Below are 17554 nucleotides of genomic sequence, written 5' to 3'. Positions count from 1 at the left end.
CCAACAATAAAAACTACTTGCCCCGGGAGATCGGGCGATGGTTAACATCGAGCCCTGAATTACGTCAATACTTTTATGCACACATCTGCACTGTGAACTAACAATGTTCTGAAAAACTAAAAAAAAAAATGTCATGTCATTCAGTTTATATTTTATTTTATGGTTGATAACTTATTCCGCGATAGCAGTGGCCAAATGCAGCTGCATATGACTCTTTAATCTGAGAAAACTGGAGCAGGAAAGTCCTTAAATTCAATGTTTACCAAAGTGTAGGCACCCTGCGTGGAAAAACAAGTAAAAAAAAAAGAGAGAGAATAAATGCACGAATGAGTTTAAAGTGAAATTCTCTTTACATACATACTCATAAATAATTGTGTAAATTTGAATGAGGAAACAGAATTTTGGGAGTTTTGGAATGGGATTAATTATTTTTTTCTGACTTTTTTTATTAATATGTAAATTACAACAGTATTTTTGTTCTTTCATTTTTCACTATATTTTCTGGGTATTTTTTATTATTATAAGTGACTAATTTGTTTTATTTTTCTGCCTTTAAATGTTTAACTGCATATATAAATTAGGTCTTAGAGCTTTAAAGAGCAGATACTAAAGTTTTGGTGTAATTGTTTATTTATTTGACTTTATACTTTTTACTTAATTCAGTTATTTCTTTCAGCTTTCTCTAAGGATTTTTTAAAATCTAATTACATTTACTCCTTTTTTCCTCTCATAGGGCGGCTGCTTTGACCCGTTTCCTCAAAACTTCCCGCCCCAGCAACCCACTGCCACGCCGGTTTCCATGGACCCTAAACCCCCCACCTATACTTTCCAGTTCCCACCAACTTCACAAGCTCCGTTTCCTCCAGAGCTGGCCGCGGTGGGGCAGCAGGGGGTGACATTCGGAGCTCCCCGCGGGGCTTTCCCTGGCGGTTCAGCGAGCGTGGGACTGAGGCCAGGCATGACCAGACCCCAGGGGATGGGCCCCCAGCTCAGGCTGCCACCCAACCACCTGCGGCTGCAGCTGCAGCAGAGACTGCAGGGCCAGCAGCAGGTGAGATTGTTGTCTCAGCTGCTTCTTGTGCTTCATCAGCTTCTGCTATCGATTTAGTCTTAATGTCTGCAGCTACTTGTTTGCATAATGCATAGAAACCTTGTGGATGTTATTTATTTACACCATTTCAGTGATGTTAACAAAAGGATGTCATCCATTACGAGTGAGACAGAAACACTTGCATGTCTTTAGGAGATATTGATTTTCTGCCCTTTGCATGTATCTGAATCATACTTCATTATGATGAGAGTCTTCTCTCTTTTCCTTATATTGATTTAGAAGCTTTTAGAGCTGATATCATCCCACTGCACTTCCTGTAGCACTCCTAATCCCATCTTTTTTTCTGTTTTGGTATTTCACCTGCATGTTTACTCATTTCCTTTTTTCTTTTTACTTCAGAATCGACTAGCAGCCTTGAATTCATTCCCAGGAGGCCCCCAGCAGGTTAACATGGGGGTGCGACAGGGGCTCCAACAACCCCAGATACCCTCACAGGTCAGTCAGAGCGCCAACTCTTACATTTAACACACCGTCTTTAATTACCGTGCTGTTAATATGCATAGATGCTAATAAAAGTTCACTTCTTTTTGAACAAAACTAGATACATTTCTAATCTGTTAATCTGAGTAAATTTATATTTAGGGCGAATTTATCCTTTTAAGTTGATGAAGGTGATAAAGATATTTCCGATTAGTCATCTGTGACTCCTTGTTTCCCGGGGAGTAAATCCAACATGGCCGTGACCAATCCAGCTGTCTAGGGATAAGAGGCGGGGTCCACCCTGGACAGGTCGCCAATCCATCGCAGGGCAACACAGAGACAAACAGGACAAACAACCATTCATGCACGCACACACACACACCTAAAGGCTGATTTATAGTTCGAATCTAGGTCGTCTGAGTGTGTGTCTGTTTGAGACGTCCCCGCCCTCTGCAGACACTCTGCTGCACCTCTTCCAAATTGTAGGTGACTGCAGACAGGAGGCCTCTGATTGGTCAAATCTGCATCCGCTCTACACTAGGCATCCTGTTTGCTACTTACCTGTTTGCTACTTATGACCACGATTGCGGAAAACGACTCGTAAAGTTGGACCAGCTAGAACAGCGAGGTGTGCGAGAACGCTGGGACCCTTTCTCCACCTGGATCCCCGCTCTTTTTCGCCCTCATGTCCCTCTGTTGTCGGATAAATTTGCCCCCACTTCCTCACCGACTCGGCCGTATCTAGACCCACAGCCAGTTCGTGATTTTTCCCCTTTTGCATTGTGGCGTGGAATAAACATAGTGCAGACCATGCTTCAATATTGAGCATAAATCAAAAATGACTGCATCATACCTGCGACCAAGCTCACTGCGACACAACCAGCCTTTTCGGGGAATTTAGATAAGCCAATTAACTTAACAGTCATGTTTTTTTACTGTGGGAGGAAGCAGGAATACCCGGAGAGAGCCCACACATGCTCAGGGAGAACATGCAAACTCTATGCAGAAAGGAAATCGAACCCGGAACCTTCTTGCTGCAAAGCAGCTGTACTACCCACTGCCCCACTGAGCAGCTCTGTTTTGAAACCATGACTGATTAACAGAAGCAAGTTATCTACATGTAAAGCAGTATTTTTTGGCGAAATGAGAGAAGCAGTCGCTTTCTTTTCCTCAAAATACTGACTTGTTTTGTTTTTTTCAAGATAAAACCGATATTTAGTGTCTTTGGCAAACACTCATTAGTAAAATAAAAGAAGAGCGTATGATATTGCACCTCAAACCCACTGTTAGCTACAGTGAATGATCTGTGATGCTGTGGGCCTGCTTGTCTACCAAAGCCCTTTGGGAAATGAACTTCATTTAGCTTGGGAAGAGCTGGATTTGTGATTAAAACGTTTATAAATTGTCTTGTAAATCCCTTTGGATAATTTTAGATTTCAATCAATCTCAATAAGCCAACAGATCTCCATTTGCTTAATTTTTGGTTTGTATTTTCGGGTGTCTGAGTATCTTCTCCTGCCTCCCAGCAGCCTCTGCTGAACGCTCAGATGCTGGCGCAGCGTCAGAGGGAACTCTACAGCATCCACCATCGTCAGCAGCAGCAGCTCCTCCAGCACAAGGTCAGGCTCATGAGACAGAACGTGGCGGGAGTGCCCACCGTCGGCGTTGGCACCCCTAGGGCACCCAAAGTCCCTCCCACGACGTCTCAGCAGCAGTTCAGCTTTCCGCCGGGGTACAACCCGATGGCGGGGAACACCCCTACCTCACCGAGTCACTTCAGCAACGTGGACTCCAAGCTGTCTGTCAGAGTGCCCCTGGGCAACCAGACGCTGATGGGTGGCTTACAGGGTCAGTTTGACAGCACCGTGAACACCTCCGTGCAGCAGGGACTCTTTCAGCAGTTTGGAGGGTCTGGTGAGTTTAAAAAAATGGATTCATGTAAGAAATTAAAGGTATAGTGGAAGATGTTCTTTTTATGGGTGAATCATCAAAATAAGTGGTCACTCTTATTGTCAATCACTCTGGTGATATGTTTACGTGTGCTTTCAGGCGTGTATGTGCGGTGAGCTGTGGTTTCATACAGTTATTGAAGCTTACCTTTCTCGCCGCGGTTCTATGAAAATGGTAGAGGGTCGTAAGAGAAAAGTGTTTATGAAGTGTATGAGAAGAAGAGAAAGGCCTCAGAAGAGAGAAACAATAAATCTTCTTTTGGAAAGTAAGCTTGTACACGTGATGCGTTTAATAGGCGTTCCCTCTCAGTAGCATTCTCCACTATACCTTTAAGGTTTGAGGTTTTATCCACAGTCTAGTGTATCTACTGTCTCCCATCTATCTGAACTCTATCCTTTATCCATTAACCAACATTCTTTTTTTGCATTTAATCCCCCCGCCTCTCGCCTTGTTCGCGTTTCTCCACGCTCCATATTTATCACCTACCTTCTTTAAAATATGCGTCTAAATTTCAGAGTTTAGCTCTTTCTAAACGAAGCAAAGAAAGACTCAGACCTTGATGCATGTGTGGAAAATTATAGTATTTTTGGGAGGAAAAATGTATGAAAACATTGGTTCTATTCGCTGATGCTGAGGAAAATTAAAATATAGTTTTAGAAATTTAGTTGTTGGATAAAGTTTATGCAAAAATAAACTTTTTATAGACTTCATACAAAGCCGGATTGTTATCAAAGTGTTTTTTTGTCACAGCTGTGGTCCAACAGGATCCACCCTTTCCTGCTGAGATGAGCCCTACAAGCCCATTATTATCACCTCAGAACTCCACTTCCCAGAGTCCTCTGCTTCAGCAGGCACCGCCTTCTGGCTATCAGTCTCCAGACATGAAGAGCTGGCAGCAGACAGGCCTGGGCAGGTAAATGCTCTCCTGGTTTAAGTATTTTTTGTTTTTCTTAATTTATTGCATGTCTTACAGACTGGATCTGAATTCTCCCTCTGTCCTACAGCCTGTTCAGCCAGTCAGGACAGGGAGCAGCGCAGGCGTTCGGCCAGCAGGGGGTGTATAACAACATGAGCATCACCGTCTCTATGGCTGGAGGCACGAGCAGCGTCAGCTCTTTACCTTCCATGGGTCAGGCGGTTGGAATGAGCAACAGTAACCTCAGCAACGTCAGTTCAGTGTGCAGTGACCAGCAGGTTTGTAAAACCGATAAACCAATGAAGCTCAGCCTGAAATTCAAGGTTAAACTGATGCTACATTCAGACTGCTCAGAGGCAACAGAAGCAGCTAGTTTACATGCAAAGTCAATGGTTGACACACAAAAAAAAGGTCCGGCAGCTGAACGCCTTCCAACCGCCGCGAACATTAGCGGAAAACCGCCGTTGAACAGGATTTCCAGGGACAGAGCTCCAACAGAAAAATAATATTTGAAGGCAGGATCGTAATCTTGATGAAATGACGGCTCAGATGAAGTTTTCAGGTGAACTTTCTCACTTAAAAATATATTAAAACTACTTTTTACCCACTTATAACAGCAAGTATAGCAAAGCCGCTCTCTGCCATCGAACACAGGAGCACCAGATGCATCAGTACACTTGAATGTAGCATAAGATCCATCTATTAATGACATGATTAATAGATGGTGTATAAATATATCCAGCTGTTCTGCATAGGGGATAATTAAAGCTGCTTTTGTTTATTTAATTGAGAAAAAAAGAGTCGTTATTTTCTGCAAATATGGCCCCAATCCTCTTCCACATTTTTTGTTGGAGAATGTTGGTGAACAAATGACATCATTAAAACCAAGGCTGTGTCTGAAAGCCTTACTAATCACTATATACGGCACTATATAGTGCCGAACGTCTAGTTGATGAAAAAGTAGTGGACTCGAAATTCCCCATGATGCACCTTGAGAAGTAGTGATCATCCATGATCACTAGATGAGCCGATATATCCTGGAATGCTTTTTGAGGAGAGCTCTTCTTGCAAAGCATCATTGGATTTGCTGTCACAGTGGCCTGCTGTTACCATAGGCTGTTGCTACTCGACAGCGGCGCCTAATGCTGCATTCACACCGGACGCAGCAGGTGCAGCAGAAGCAGCTAGTTTACATGCAAAGTCAATGGTTGATGCGCGTCAAGGCGCAGCAAAAGGTCCCGCAGCGCGTTTTGAGCAGCTGAAGCAGCGCGTCGGGAGCGTTTAAGCATCTGACGCGCGTGACATGCAGCAAACGCACTGCTACTCGAGATGGAAAAATTGAACTTTTGCTGCTCGACGCGCCGCATCAACCAATCAGAGAAGCTGATATGGGAGCTTGCAGAGAGAAAGACACAGCGTTGATGATCAGAGCGCTCTGATCACTCCTCTGAAACGGTTTATTGACGCATAAATTAACTTAAAATAAAGAAATCTGCCGGCAGAATATGTTCGCGTTTACTATCCTGGTGCCTGCAGTTTAGATTATTTAGATGAAAAACACCTACCAGCTGCCGCGGTGAACCGCGAGGAGGCGATCCGGCCAGAGGCTGCTGTTGAATAGGATTCCTACTGTCGGCGCACTGCTGGAATGGGGGGGTCTGAGCGGCTCCGACCGAAATAATATTGGAAGGCAGGATGGTAATCTGGATGAACTGACTGCACTGATTAATTTATCAGGTGGATTTTCTCACTTAAAAACATATTAAAACTATTTTATTCCCACTGATCACAGCAAATACAGCTGCAAGGCAGAGAAAGGATAGAGTGGCGCGCGTCAGACACACTTTTGCACCGCACAGCTAGAGCAGCAAAGCTGCTTCAGCCGTGCATCAGAAACTGGTACAAGCAGCAAAAATGAAGCAGCAGACGCGATTTTGCTGCGTCTGCTGCGTCCGGTGTCAACGTAGCATAATAACAAAGATGGCGCCGGCACCGCGTGGGAAGGCAGAGTCAAGTGACCAACGGAGAGTGAAAAGCAGTGATCATCTGTCTGAACGATAAGTTAACTGAGATCACTATATAGTCCCCGTTCTATATAGTGATTAAGGGATTCAGGGGTTAGAGCGGACATTCGGACTAAATAACGCAGCAGGCATGGCAGTGTTTCTGCAAAACACTATGCTGTGAAAAAAATTAATAAATAAAAATATTACACTTTTTTTGTTCAGAGGAATAAGGGCAGGCGCTCTAGCGCCATCTAGTGTCTGTCTGTGTTCCTACCTGGTAGCAATTATGCTACGTTCACACCGCAAGTAGCAAGAGCAGCAAAAACATGCGTGCTGCTTCATTTTTGATGCTTGTACAAGTTTAGTTCTGACGCGCGGCTGAAGCATCTTTGCTGCTCCAGATGCACGGTGAAAAAGTGGGTCTGATGCATGTTGGGCGGAGCTACCCTATAATCTCTTTGCCAATGGCGGCTATATATGCTATGATCAGTGGGTAAGAAGTAGTTTTAATATGTTATTCAGTGAGAAAGTCCACCTGAAAACTCCATCTGTGCAGTCAGTTCATCCAGATTACCATCCTGCCTTCAAATATTATTTGCACCGGTGGTGCACTGTCACTAGGAAGCCTATTCAACAGAAGCCTATGGCGCGGTCGTCTCTTCGCGGTTTGCCACGGCGGCTGGAAGGCCTTTTTCCATGTACGTAATCCAAACTGCAGGCGTCAGGATTATAAAAGTGAACGTTTTGCTGGCAGATTTCAGCATTTTAAGTTAATTTAGGAGTTAATAAACTGTTTCAGATGAGTGATCATAGTGAGCTGTATCATCAGCGATGTGTCTCTCTCCCTGCCAGCTCTCAGATCAGCTTCTCTGATTGGTTGATGTGGTGCGTCCAACAGCTGCTGCATTTGCAGCGTGTTCCAGCGTCAGATGCTCAAACGCTCACGACGCGCTGCTTCAGCTGCTCAGATGCGCCGCTCTTGCTCCTCTAAACGCGGTGCAGGACGTTTTGCTGCACCTTGATGCACGTCAACCATTAACTTTGCATGTAAACTAGCTGCTCCTGCTGTCTTTGCTGCTTTAGGTGTGAATGTAGCATTACAGCTTGATAGCCATGGTTGCTCCACCAGAAACACTGAATCACAGAGAAACATGGTTCTAGCTTTAACTCAGGTGGAATACATAAAGCTCAATGCCACACTTTTCAGATTTAAACAAGGAATTTGAATTTCTCCTTGTGTTACAATCTTTACTTTGGTTCATTAATTAATAATAATAAAAGTCATAGAGGTTTATATTTATCAGTCATCTAAACATTTAAAAGTTAAATATTTTGATGGTGACCTTCAGTAGGGGCCGTTTTTACAGAACTCAGTCCGGTTTATTCCTCTGTCTCTGCAGGTGCAGCAGGTTCAGGTGTTCGCGGACGTCCAGTGCACTGTGAACCTTGTCGGCAGCGACTCCTACCTGAACCAGGGCTCCATCGGGGCTGCGGGCCCCCAGAAGGGCCCCGGGCCGCAGGGCTCGCAGAGCAGCCAGGCCCAGCAGAAGAGCCTCCTCCAGCAGCTCCTCACTGAGTGACACCCTCCCCCTCCCATCCCGTCAGCTCCTTCGCTCCCTCTCACGTCTTCATCGCCTCCTCCTCTTCCTAGGAGGGTAGACCTATCGCTGTCTCTGTCTCACTTTCGGACGAACGGATAGAAGGACAGGCCGCTCGCAGCGTAAGGAGGTGTGGAGGTGCGGCTGTCTGTGGGGGGGTGGGTGGGGGTTCAGTTCTGGTAACTTTACCAGTCCAGGACTTAAAGAGCGTCAGTAGGAGCAGCGGTGTTATTTAAACCTGCCTGTCTAATCTGTCTGACAACCTGTCTGTCTGCCTCAGCCTAATGAAGGCAGTGTTGTCTTGCTGCTCATTTCTCGGTGACCTGCTTCCTGACCCAGGAGGAAAAAAATGCGACGTCATTGTAGATTTGCCAATTATTTTTTTCCGTCACTGTCGAATCAGGGCCGACCTTTCTCTCTCTTTCACTTCTTTTTCCTGCTTGGATGACGGGTCGGCGGCGTTGGGGGGTGTCCCGCACATCAGCAGCCACCTCTGGCTATTTGATTTCCTTTGCGTTTGTCGTTCTTTCTACCATCTATCTATCTCTGTCTCTTAGCGATGTGGGAATGTTAAGGTTTCAGACCTCAGCGGCATTGTGAGATAGAAGCTCAGTATCAGCTGGTTCTGGGACTGTTCCTCTCTATCTGCTGCAGTGCCTGGTGGAAGTGTGAGTTTGTCCCAAGCTCTGCTTCTTCTTCTTCTTCCTCTTTTATTATTATTATTTTTTTTCTTCTACTCCTGTGTATTTTTCTATTCTATTTTTATGTTTTGGGTTGGATTGTTTATAAAATCTTCTGCTCTCTCCGTCGTCATCATCTTCATCATGACCTCCAGAACAAGCTTTGACATCAACCAGGGCGTACGGATTGGATGAATGGATGGAAGGACGGGAGTCAGAGGGGATGCTGCTCAGTTTTGAACCTTTTATGTCTTTTATTTTTATTTCTATCAGAGTATAAAAACAGACTGTTATGGTTATTTAACTGTCTTGTCCATCACATTTTAGCCTCACCTCAGCAGATGTGAATACGGGGAGGCCCGGCAGGGTTCCTCCTCTGCTCCTCTCTTTCTCTTTGTGTCTTCACGGTTTCTCTCAGCCTATCAGTGTTGTTTGCCACGTGCACCATGCAGGCGGGTAGTATTTGTACATTACAGAAGGACAAAGACTTTGGAGGTGAGCTAACCTGTTCTCTTGTAACTGCTTTCCTTTTGGACAAAAAACAAAACAAAAAAAGTGTCATTAATTGAATACTCAGAAGAGGCAAAACTCTGTATAATGTGATTGGATTCATTTATTTTTGGTTTGTTTTTCTTAGTTTTTAATTAGTTCTAATAATGTCTGCTCATTTTTGAGATTATCTTTTTTTTCTGGCATATTGTGACACAGCTTCATGTTGCAGTGGAGGAAGAAGTTATTCCAGCTTCTAAAAATGTGAAATTTTAAACACAATTTGACTTAAAAAAAAGAAAAAAAAAGTAAAAAATGTTGGAAATGGCTCCCTTTTTACAAACATAGTTTTATTTCTTTTCTTTCTTTTTTTTTATTTCAGGGAGCTAGTTAGCCGTTATGTTTTTTTTTTTGTTTTTTTTGCTTTCTCCTATTTTTGTGTACAAAAACAGCACATTTGTCTGTAACAGTTGTATAAAAATGATAATTATAGCTCAAGTCGCATTGTTTGCCGCTTGTCGCTGCAGCCAACGATGCGCTTTCCATTATTGTTCCCATATATAATGAAATTTAAATAGAGGCTTTAGCGTTAGAACTTCTAACAAAGATGTGATTGATGAATGATTTAAAGTTTTCTGGAATTTGAATCAAGCTTTGGAAAAAAAAAAAAAAAGATAATATCCTCCTTTTAAAACTGTTGATCTACTCAGGAATTCATCTCCATCCGCCTATGAGCACATCACTCCTCTGGCTGCTCACATGTACAGTTTTCTGTAACTACTGTTGATCGGTCCTACACTGTCTCTCCATAACCAATACAGATTTAAAATAAGAAAAAAAAAAACTTTTGTTATGCACAAATCTATAAACTCCCTGCTGAGACGTCGCCTCTTAATGCTTTATGATAAAATTGTTGCGGAAAAAGAAATATCCAGATTTTTTTGTTCTGATTTATTTGAAAACAGACGACAGAACCAAACCCAAAGGTTTCCTTTTCTATCAGGATTGAATTTAATCAGGAAGCATCCAGAGATCCTGTGGAAAATGAACAGTTTTCATGCATTATTATTTATTTCTCTGCCTTTCTGTGCTGATGGATTGGCGGTGAGAGGTTTCACAGTCAATGCAGACCCCACATTCAGAAATTCACCTTTCTTTTTTTATCCGCTCAGTAAAATTAGAACTTTTAATCCAGTTCCATCTCATGTCTGATACTAATTTGGTATAAAACACAAATAAGTCACAGAGCGTTCACAGGTCAAGTGGGCATTTAACCTGCTAACTCCTCCAGCGATGCTGTGTGATGTAGGAACCACTTTGTGCTCAGCTCTGCTGTGGATGTGAGCTCAGTGAGTCAGGTTCTATTTTGGTCACTATGTTCTACAGCTTCTGCATAGATTTTAAATATTTTTCATCCGCTCAAAGAAAAAAATATATGCAAAACAACCGAAAGTGTAATAACTCCAGTAGGCCAGAATGAGGCGCTTTAGAGTTACCATGGTACTGCATGGTTTTAAAACAAGGCCGATTCATCTGATTCAAGTTTTTTTAAATGAAAATCAGCATCTTAATCAGCTGCTATATCGCACAGAAATGCCGTAGTAACACCGTTTCACCAGTAGGGGTGATAATGATTTTGGTAACATAAAAATCCAAAATAACTTGTTGGTTTAAGCAGATCTAGGTTTATGCTCCTGAACAGCAGGGGGCACTGTTTTTCTTTGACTTGTTCTTTTTTTTACCTCATTCCTCCTGTTAACTTCTATAAAAACAAAAACTTGGCAATGCAAAACACAACCTCTAAGAATCTCTGGATTCTCTGTACACAGGTACAAATAAAATCTTCTGTTTACAAAATACTTTTAAAAAATATGTTTTTTTCTCCCATCAGGAAGTCTGCTGCATAGATAAGAAATATCTCTTCAGAAACTGCAAGATCAGAAGGAAAGACCCTAAACCTTACACTGCTCCCCGGGCGCCGCAAAATGGCAGCCCACTGCTTCCCCAAGGGGATGGGTTAAATGCAGAGAGTGAATCTAGTTTCTCTGTACTTGTGACAGTTTAATGACAATAAAAGCTACACAAAAAAAAAGAAAATTATCTGAAAATTTCACCGATCTTTATCTAGAGAACAAAAAAACATTAGACCCACGTTTGAGATAAATTGGCTCCATGAATAATGAAGCATATTCTGTATTTTTTTATTTAGCAGTTTATGAAAACCTCTCAGTTTGTCCTGAAAGAAAAGCCAAAAGCTACACAAAGCGCACCACCATGCAAATAAACCAGCATAAAAACATATTCATTTATGTAAGCCGTTATTTACAAATACATCTCTGATGAAATGATGCAAAAGGCTGGTGTCCTCAGGTGTGGATTAAACTTGCAGATGAGGCCAAATCATCCCAAAGCTGTTTGCAACTAAAATCAATTAACATGCAACAAATGGGCCATCTTTAAAACATCACTTTTTGCAGTTCCTAAACCTATTTGTAGCTCCTGAATTGTGCAGCAGATCAGTTAGTTGGAGATTTATTTATTTTTTTATTGCTGAGATATTTCTACACACACACAGCATAGCTCCTCTTCCTCTTTACATCTTTCCTGCATGCGAAAGGCCTCCTCTACCAACCCGGATTATAGATGGAGAATTTCACCCTGCAGCAAAGACATCAACAACAACAAAATGCCAAATACACCCGAGAAGCTGAAAAAAGGCAAAAATGTTTCTTTATGCAAAAGCCTTTCAGTGCAAAAAGCAGTCCCTCCTTCCTCGCTACAGCGCGCAGGTACCAGGTTTTGTAATGTTTGTCTCATGTTAATGTAAATAACAGAAATGTGAATGCATATTTGTTCAGAATCGACAGAGTAAAAAAAAACACAAAAAAAACTAGCTCCGAGTTTGTGGTAAATAACTACTCGCCTTTGTCATGTTTTTATTTTTCTACCTTTTTACTTTGGTTTTGAAGATGGTGTATGTTTGTACATGAAGTGTGAGTGTGTAATACTGTATATCTGGTGTTCTCTCTGAGATGGAAACGGACGACGATGTCCTGTTCAGTTCCTCTTCGGACTCTTTCAGACCCTGCACAGTTACCTGTGGGTGTTTTATTCGGATAAACTATGCCAGAGATTGGTTGTTGTTTTTTGTTTTGTTTTTTTAAGCGACTGCTGAATGTGATTTTACTGAGAGAAAGAGATAGAGAGAGAGAGAAGCGGTGTGGACTGGCTTTTTGTACGGGTTAATTTAAAAGAAGAAGAAAAAAAAAAAGGCCATATTATTTAATTTTCCTCTGTTGACGCAAATGGTTCAGCAGAGCTGGGAGAGTGGAGCCTTGGTTTTTTAGCATTGAGAAGCATTGTTGAATTTATGACTGATCTGTCTGGTTTTTATTTTTAACATTTTAATTCATCCCTCAATAGTAAAAAAGAAAAAAAAAAGACCAAAGCTTCAACGTGTTTAACGGATTTCATATGCAAACCTCGTCATCACTGGACAACACATAATGTAGCGGCTCTATTTCGTTTCCTTCGTCTCTATGCATGCTCCTTTATTTTCATTTTTCTGTCTTAAATCTTAAATCCATCTCATCAGATCATCAGAGTGGCCTATCAGCATTCAGAACCTGCGATGTCCCAAAGTTTGCTCAGTTCCGACTCTGCCGATGCCGTGTTTTTTAATCCCGAAGTGCTATCACGTGTTTACAGGAAAAAAAAAAAAAAGGAAATAAACATTGCAACCATTAGCTATGCACCTTACTTAAACATTTCCTCATTTGTAAAGTAGAAGTAACACTGGAACAACACTAAGCCATTCATTAAAAGGTGGAAAAAAAAAATCCCATGCTTGCTGACCTATCAGCTTTCAGTCTCACCCCCCCCGCCGAATACTTTATACCAAACTTAAGGTGCCTCGTGTGTGTATATAATATATATAAATATACGAATAAATGCATATATGCTGTTTAACGATGACCTTGTTATCCAGGGGTTGTTTTTTTAAATAAGGAAGGAAAAACAAAAACACATTTTTACTCTAGAAAATACCTTTTTTCTTTTTCTTTCTGCACATGTAGATTAATCAGATTATCCCAGGAATTTGCAAATACAATCTAATTCTGCACTTTATGTATCCGGATCCGCTCTGGGTGAAAAAGGCCATGAAACGGATCAGCATTTGTTGAGCAGTCGGCGCCCAAAAGTGTATGAAGCTCGGTTAAAATGCCACGTCATTTAAAAACAGTTATACAACCATCAATTCTTTAAAAAAAGTTCGTTTTACATTCATCCACAAATAAAAAACAAAACATATGCTGTGAGGAATATAAATAAATGATAAAAATCTGTATTATTTAGTTTCTGCACCCTTCAACGACTATTTTCCAGACTATAAGCCAGAACTTGTTTCCCACTCTTTAAAAAATGCAGCGTCTCTGTTGATGTTTCCTAACCGCCAGACGGGGAAGTCAAAGTCGGAAATGAAAGAATAAGGGGTTAATTTTCATTTAACACCAGAACATGCTAGCATGCACTAAAGAGGTGCGCTCTTTAGTCTGGAAAATACATTTAAAGAAGACCTTTTGATTTATTTCAGTGTCTATTAGATCTGTGTTTTTTAGATCCTCTATCTTGGGAAGTTCTCCAGAACCTGAGGACATCTCCACAGCTTTCCAGCCTTGGTTCTAGACTCAGGTTAAGACATTTTATTTCTATCCTCGCTTTGTTTGGTTTTTAATTAAAACTTCGACCCACTTTGGTGCGGAAATTAAGTTTACGTCTTTATCTAGAGCATCTGAAAGTTTTCTCTAAAACTGTTTATGAAAAACAATCTCATTTCACTTTGAAGAAAAGTGACCACATACCATGATACTGCCACCACTTTGTTTCACTGTTGGGCAGGTTGTTCTTTTTGAAGATATGGCTTAAAGTTCAGCTTAAAGTTTTAACCAATCACTAAATCCGTAATTGTTAGTCTTTAGTCCCTCCTGGCAGACTTTTAAAATGCTTTAGAATTTTTTAATTATTGATTTATACCTCTATTTAATTAGATTTTACTTATAGTTTTTTTAAAGTAAAGCCCAAGTTTAGCTCCAGCTCAGGTTTTTTTTTTTTTCATTTAGTCAGATTTAATGTAATAGATAATTGTTAGCACAGGATAACTGAAATATTTTTTTTATTTTGTATCAAACAGGATATTTGTTATTTTAGAGCAGAACGAGGTTTATCGTGATGTTGTTTATTTTTCTTGTTACATTACAAAAAAAAAAAAAAGAAGCATTTTCACAGTTTTGTAGACTTTTGAGAGCCGTTGCACGTTCCCTAAAAATTCAGGTTCTTCGTGGAGAACTGGAGCCATCATGAAATATAAAAAAAAATAAGCTAAAAATCGTACGCAGCAGCTCCTTTCTCTGTCGTTTTATTGTTATAACTATGCTGTTCTTCTTCAGGTGACATCCTCTCTCTCCTTTCTGCGCTGTTGTCTGTTTTTCCAGAGGAACTCTTAAAACTCCTCTCTGGCTTGAACTCTGAACATTCCTGCTCCCAGCCGTTTTCGCTTTCCTCTCTCTCTCTCTCTCTCTCTCTCTCTCTCTCTCTTTGTGTCAGTGGAAAGTGTGAGACCTTACCTCTACTCTGTCCAAACGATTGTGCACTGATGTAAACGACAACGCACCACTCGTGTCGCTTTGTCTTCTCTGTCTTTGCTCCTGTTTCGTCGGGAGTCCTCGCGGCTTTTTATTTTTCGAGGTTGTTGCGCCACCAGGACTCCCCCCTCCCCCTCAAGGTTTTCTTTTACCTCCAGCTCATTCCCAATGCAGGTGTTTGAAGCTGTCCTCACTACAGCCTCAGTCGTCGAGTATTATAAGCGCTGCCTTATTGGGACTGGGTGAAAAACTTAAAGCAAAGGTTTGGTTTTTATTCGCCACTGTTGTTTCTCTGGGTGGTGATGCATTTTATGGATATTTTAAGAGAAGAGACCAAGGTTCCACTTTCTCCCTTTGTAAAAAGATTAATATAAATAGATATATAAATGCATAGACAAATATATAATATACATTTTTTTTTGTCCTGTTTTGTATATAACACTCATGTAACTCATGTAAAGTTTGTTTTTAAAAGAGGCATCAGAGCAGCTATTAGAAGACAATATGAGTGACAGTGTTCACCTGGGAGAATTTTATGCATGTTGTGTTTTCTTTTCCTCTCTGGAACTTTTAAAAACCCCTCAGACCCTCCCGCTCTCTCTCGTTCAGGTGTGTAACGTGAATATAAAGAAATCTACCTTTTTCTTTGGGAATGTTGTAGACAATCAGTCTCAGGCCGGGTCCAGTCCCAGCGGGGGAGTGAGAGCCCTGCAGGCTATAAGACAAACTAAACTCTTGGTTTCATTTTTTTTTCTTCTTTTCGTTTTTTTTTTTTTTTTTTTTTTTTTTCGTCTACTGGAAGTCCAAACTCGGAGGTTTGTTCATTCATATGTCCGTGGCTGCTCTCAAGTTTACACACAAACACACACTTCTCTACACAAACACCTTGTGCATTTGGTCCCTTTGCTTTTTATTTCCAAGGTTAGGATGCCAACCTTGTGGAAATGATGCTTTGACTAACAAATCTATAACATCTATGAATGTGGGAATGCAACACATTGCAATAAAAGCACCATCTGAAATGCACAACCTGATCTCATGTATTCCTTGAATATCCATGTATGCAGATGATGGTCTATTAATGTTTGCAGCAAGAAGCTCTAAACCAGAGGTCACGGATTAGTGGACCGTGGTACGGATCCGAACCCACCTGCTGGCTAATTGGGACCCAACCTGATTTAAAACATTTATAAATTACTGCATGCTGTCCAACCACGGTGTCTAATTCACTTGCGCCGCTTCTCCTTATTCTTCCTTTTTCTTTTAGGATTAAGATCGGATGGACGGAGGATCCACGGACCAGCCTGGTTTAAGGAGGAAAAAAAAAGTTACCAAAACTTGTAAAACAAAAGACCAAAAGGAAGATTTGGTTGTTTATGCAAATGGTCTCAATAAACTTTTCAGTTGACTGCAGGCCCACAAACGTCACCTTTAGCACGGCAGAGCTCCCAAGTGCCACCTGGTGGTTGTCCGGGTAAATTGCAGTTCTTTTTGAAAAAAAAAAAAAAAAACTGGCCTCAGGAAATACATCGTGATTCACGCAGGAAACCGTCCATTTCCAACCAGTACCCACTGTAGGGTAAAGACCTCCAGAGCTTCCAGGACTTAGCCAATGAACTGCTGTCAGTCTGGGTTGCTGCTGCTGCTACTTTTAGACACAGCAGGCAAACCTGTGGCCAGCCGGGCGATGGGAAAGAAGGAGAAGACGATGAGAAAAAGCAGAGAAAGCGTGGACTGCTGGAAGAACTGCGGTGAAAGGTGAAATGATGTGCTCAAAGGTGACCCTGCACGTCGATCGATTGTAAAATGGATTTTAAAATGCTCTATTAAGCCCAAATTTTTGTTGACAAATCTAACATGCAACATTTCAGGATTGCTTGTTAGATGAACAGCAATGCTCTGAGGTCTTTAGAGACCGTCATCAAAATCTCTTCCCAGGACCTGAATTGAGGCTGCCTTGCTCAAGTGTTAAGTCACCCGTCCTGCAAACAGGAAGCCTGGGTTCGTATTTCAGCTGGGGGGGAATGAGCTGCCAGTGTGGGTCCTTAGTTAAGGCCTTTAACCCTAATGCCTGCTTAAGTGCCGTTTAATCACTTTAGCTTGTTTGTTTGTAAAAGATTTGTTCTAAAATAGTTCAGATTTTTTTAAATTTATTTCATATCTACTTATCTTTTTTTTCTTGGGTATTTATATGGGTCTTTATGTATTTTTGTTTTTAATACAAATGTATCTAAACCTTTTCCTGTATTTACCTGTAAAAAGGAACCCGACACCTCTGTAAAAAGGGTGACAGTGGCATCGGAAGTTAGCCTGACGTAGTCTGACTCAATTCTAGTCAGAATATGAGTCTGATACTGCTCCATAGAGCTGTGATTATGGGGCGTGTTTCGAACGAACCAGGAAAAGAAATGCCTCTGCACTCAATTGGATAGACCTACAACCAATAAGAGCAACGGAGTGCTCTTATTGGTTGGTTGTTACAACATGGGATTAATATCACGACATTGCGAGTTATTTACTAAATCAGACAGTCAGATGATCTGTTACCATTTGTAAGTTAGATGAACTTCGTCCACGACGATACCCATAACGTTGGCTTGAAAACATCGGAGCCTAGCATGTCCCTCCACTTGTTGTTCAGCAGCCAGGATTCCGGGCTTCCGAAAAAGAGCTGGCAACGACCGCTGGCTATATCCACCTCGTCGTTCAAGCCGAGTTGCATCACCGTTTGGTGCTGTGGTT

General features: G+C 41.5%; 1 protein-coding gene across 1 annotated transcript in view; it reads left to right on the top strand.

The window, feature by feature from the left end:
* ncoa1 (nuclear receptor coactivator 1) overlaps positions 1-12893 on the top strand; it is a 56889-nt gene extending 43996 nt beyond the window's left edge. Inside the window, exons 16-21 of the mRNA XM_038272799.1 lie at positions 734-1051; positions 1451-1546; positions 3061-3445; positions 4232-4394; positions 4486-4675; positions 7804-12893. Of these exons, the coding sequence (XP_038128727.1) occupies positions 734-1051; positions 1451-1546; positions 3061-3445; positions 4232-4394; positions 4486-4675; positions 7804-7983 (1332 nt within the window). The 3' untranslated portion in view covers positions 7984-12893. The remainder of the gene's footprint in view (positions 1-733; positions 1052-1450; positions 1547-3060; positions 3446-4231; positions 4395-4485; positions 4676-7803) is intronic.
* The last annotated feature ends 4661 nt before the right edge of the window (positions 12894-17554 follow it).

The sequence above is a fragment of the Cyprinodon tularosa genome, unplaced genomic scaffold (genome assembly GCF_016077235.1).
Source record: "Cyprinodon tularosa strain WSP-4 unplaced genomic scaffold, ASM1607723v1 ctg84, whole genome shotgun sequence".
NCBI classification, from domain to species: domain Eukaryota; kingdom Metazoa; phylum Chordata; class Actinopteri; order Cyprinodontiformes; family Cyprinodontidae; genus Cyprinodon; species Cyprinodon tularosa.
This window is presented reverse-complemented; position numbering and strand designations above follow the sequence as displayed.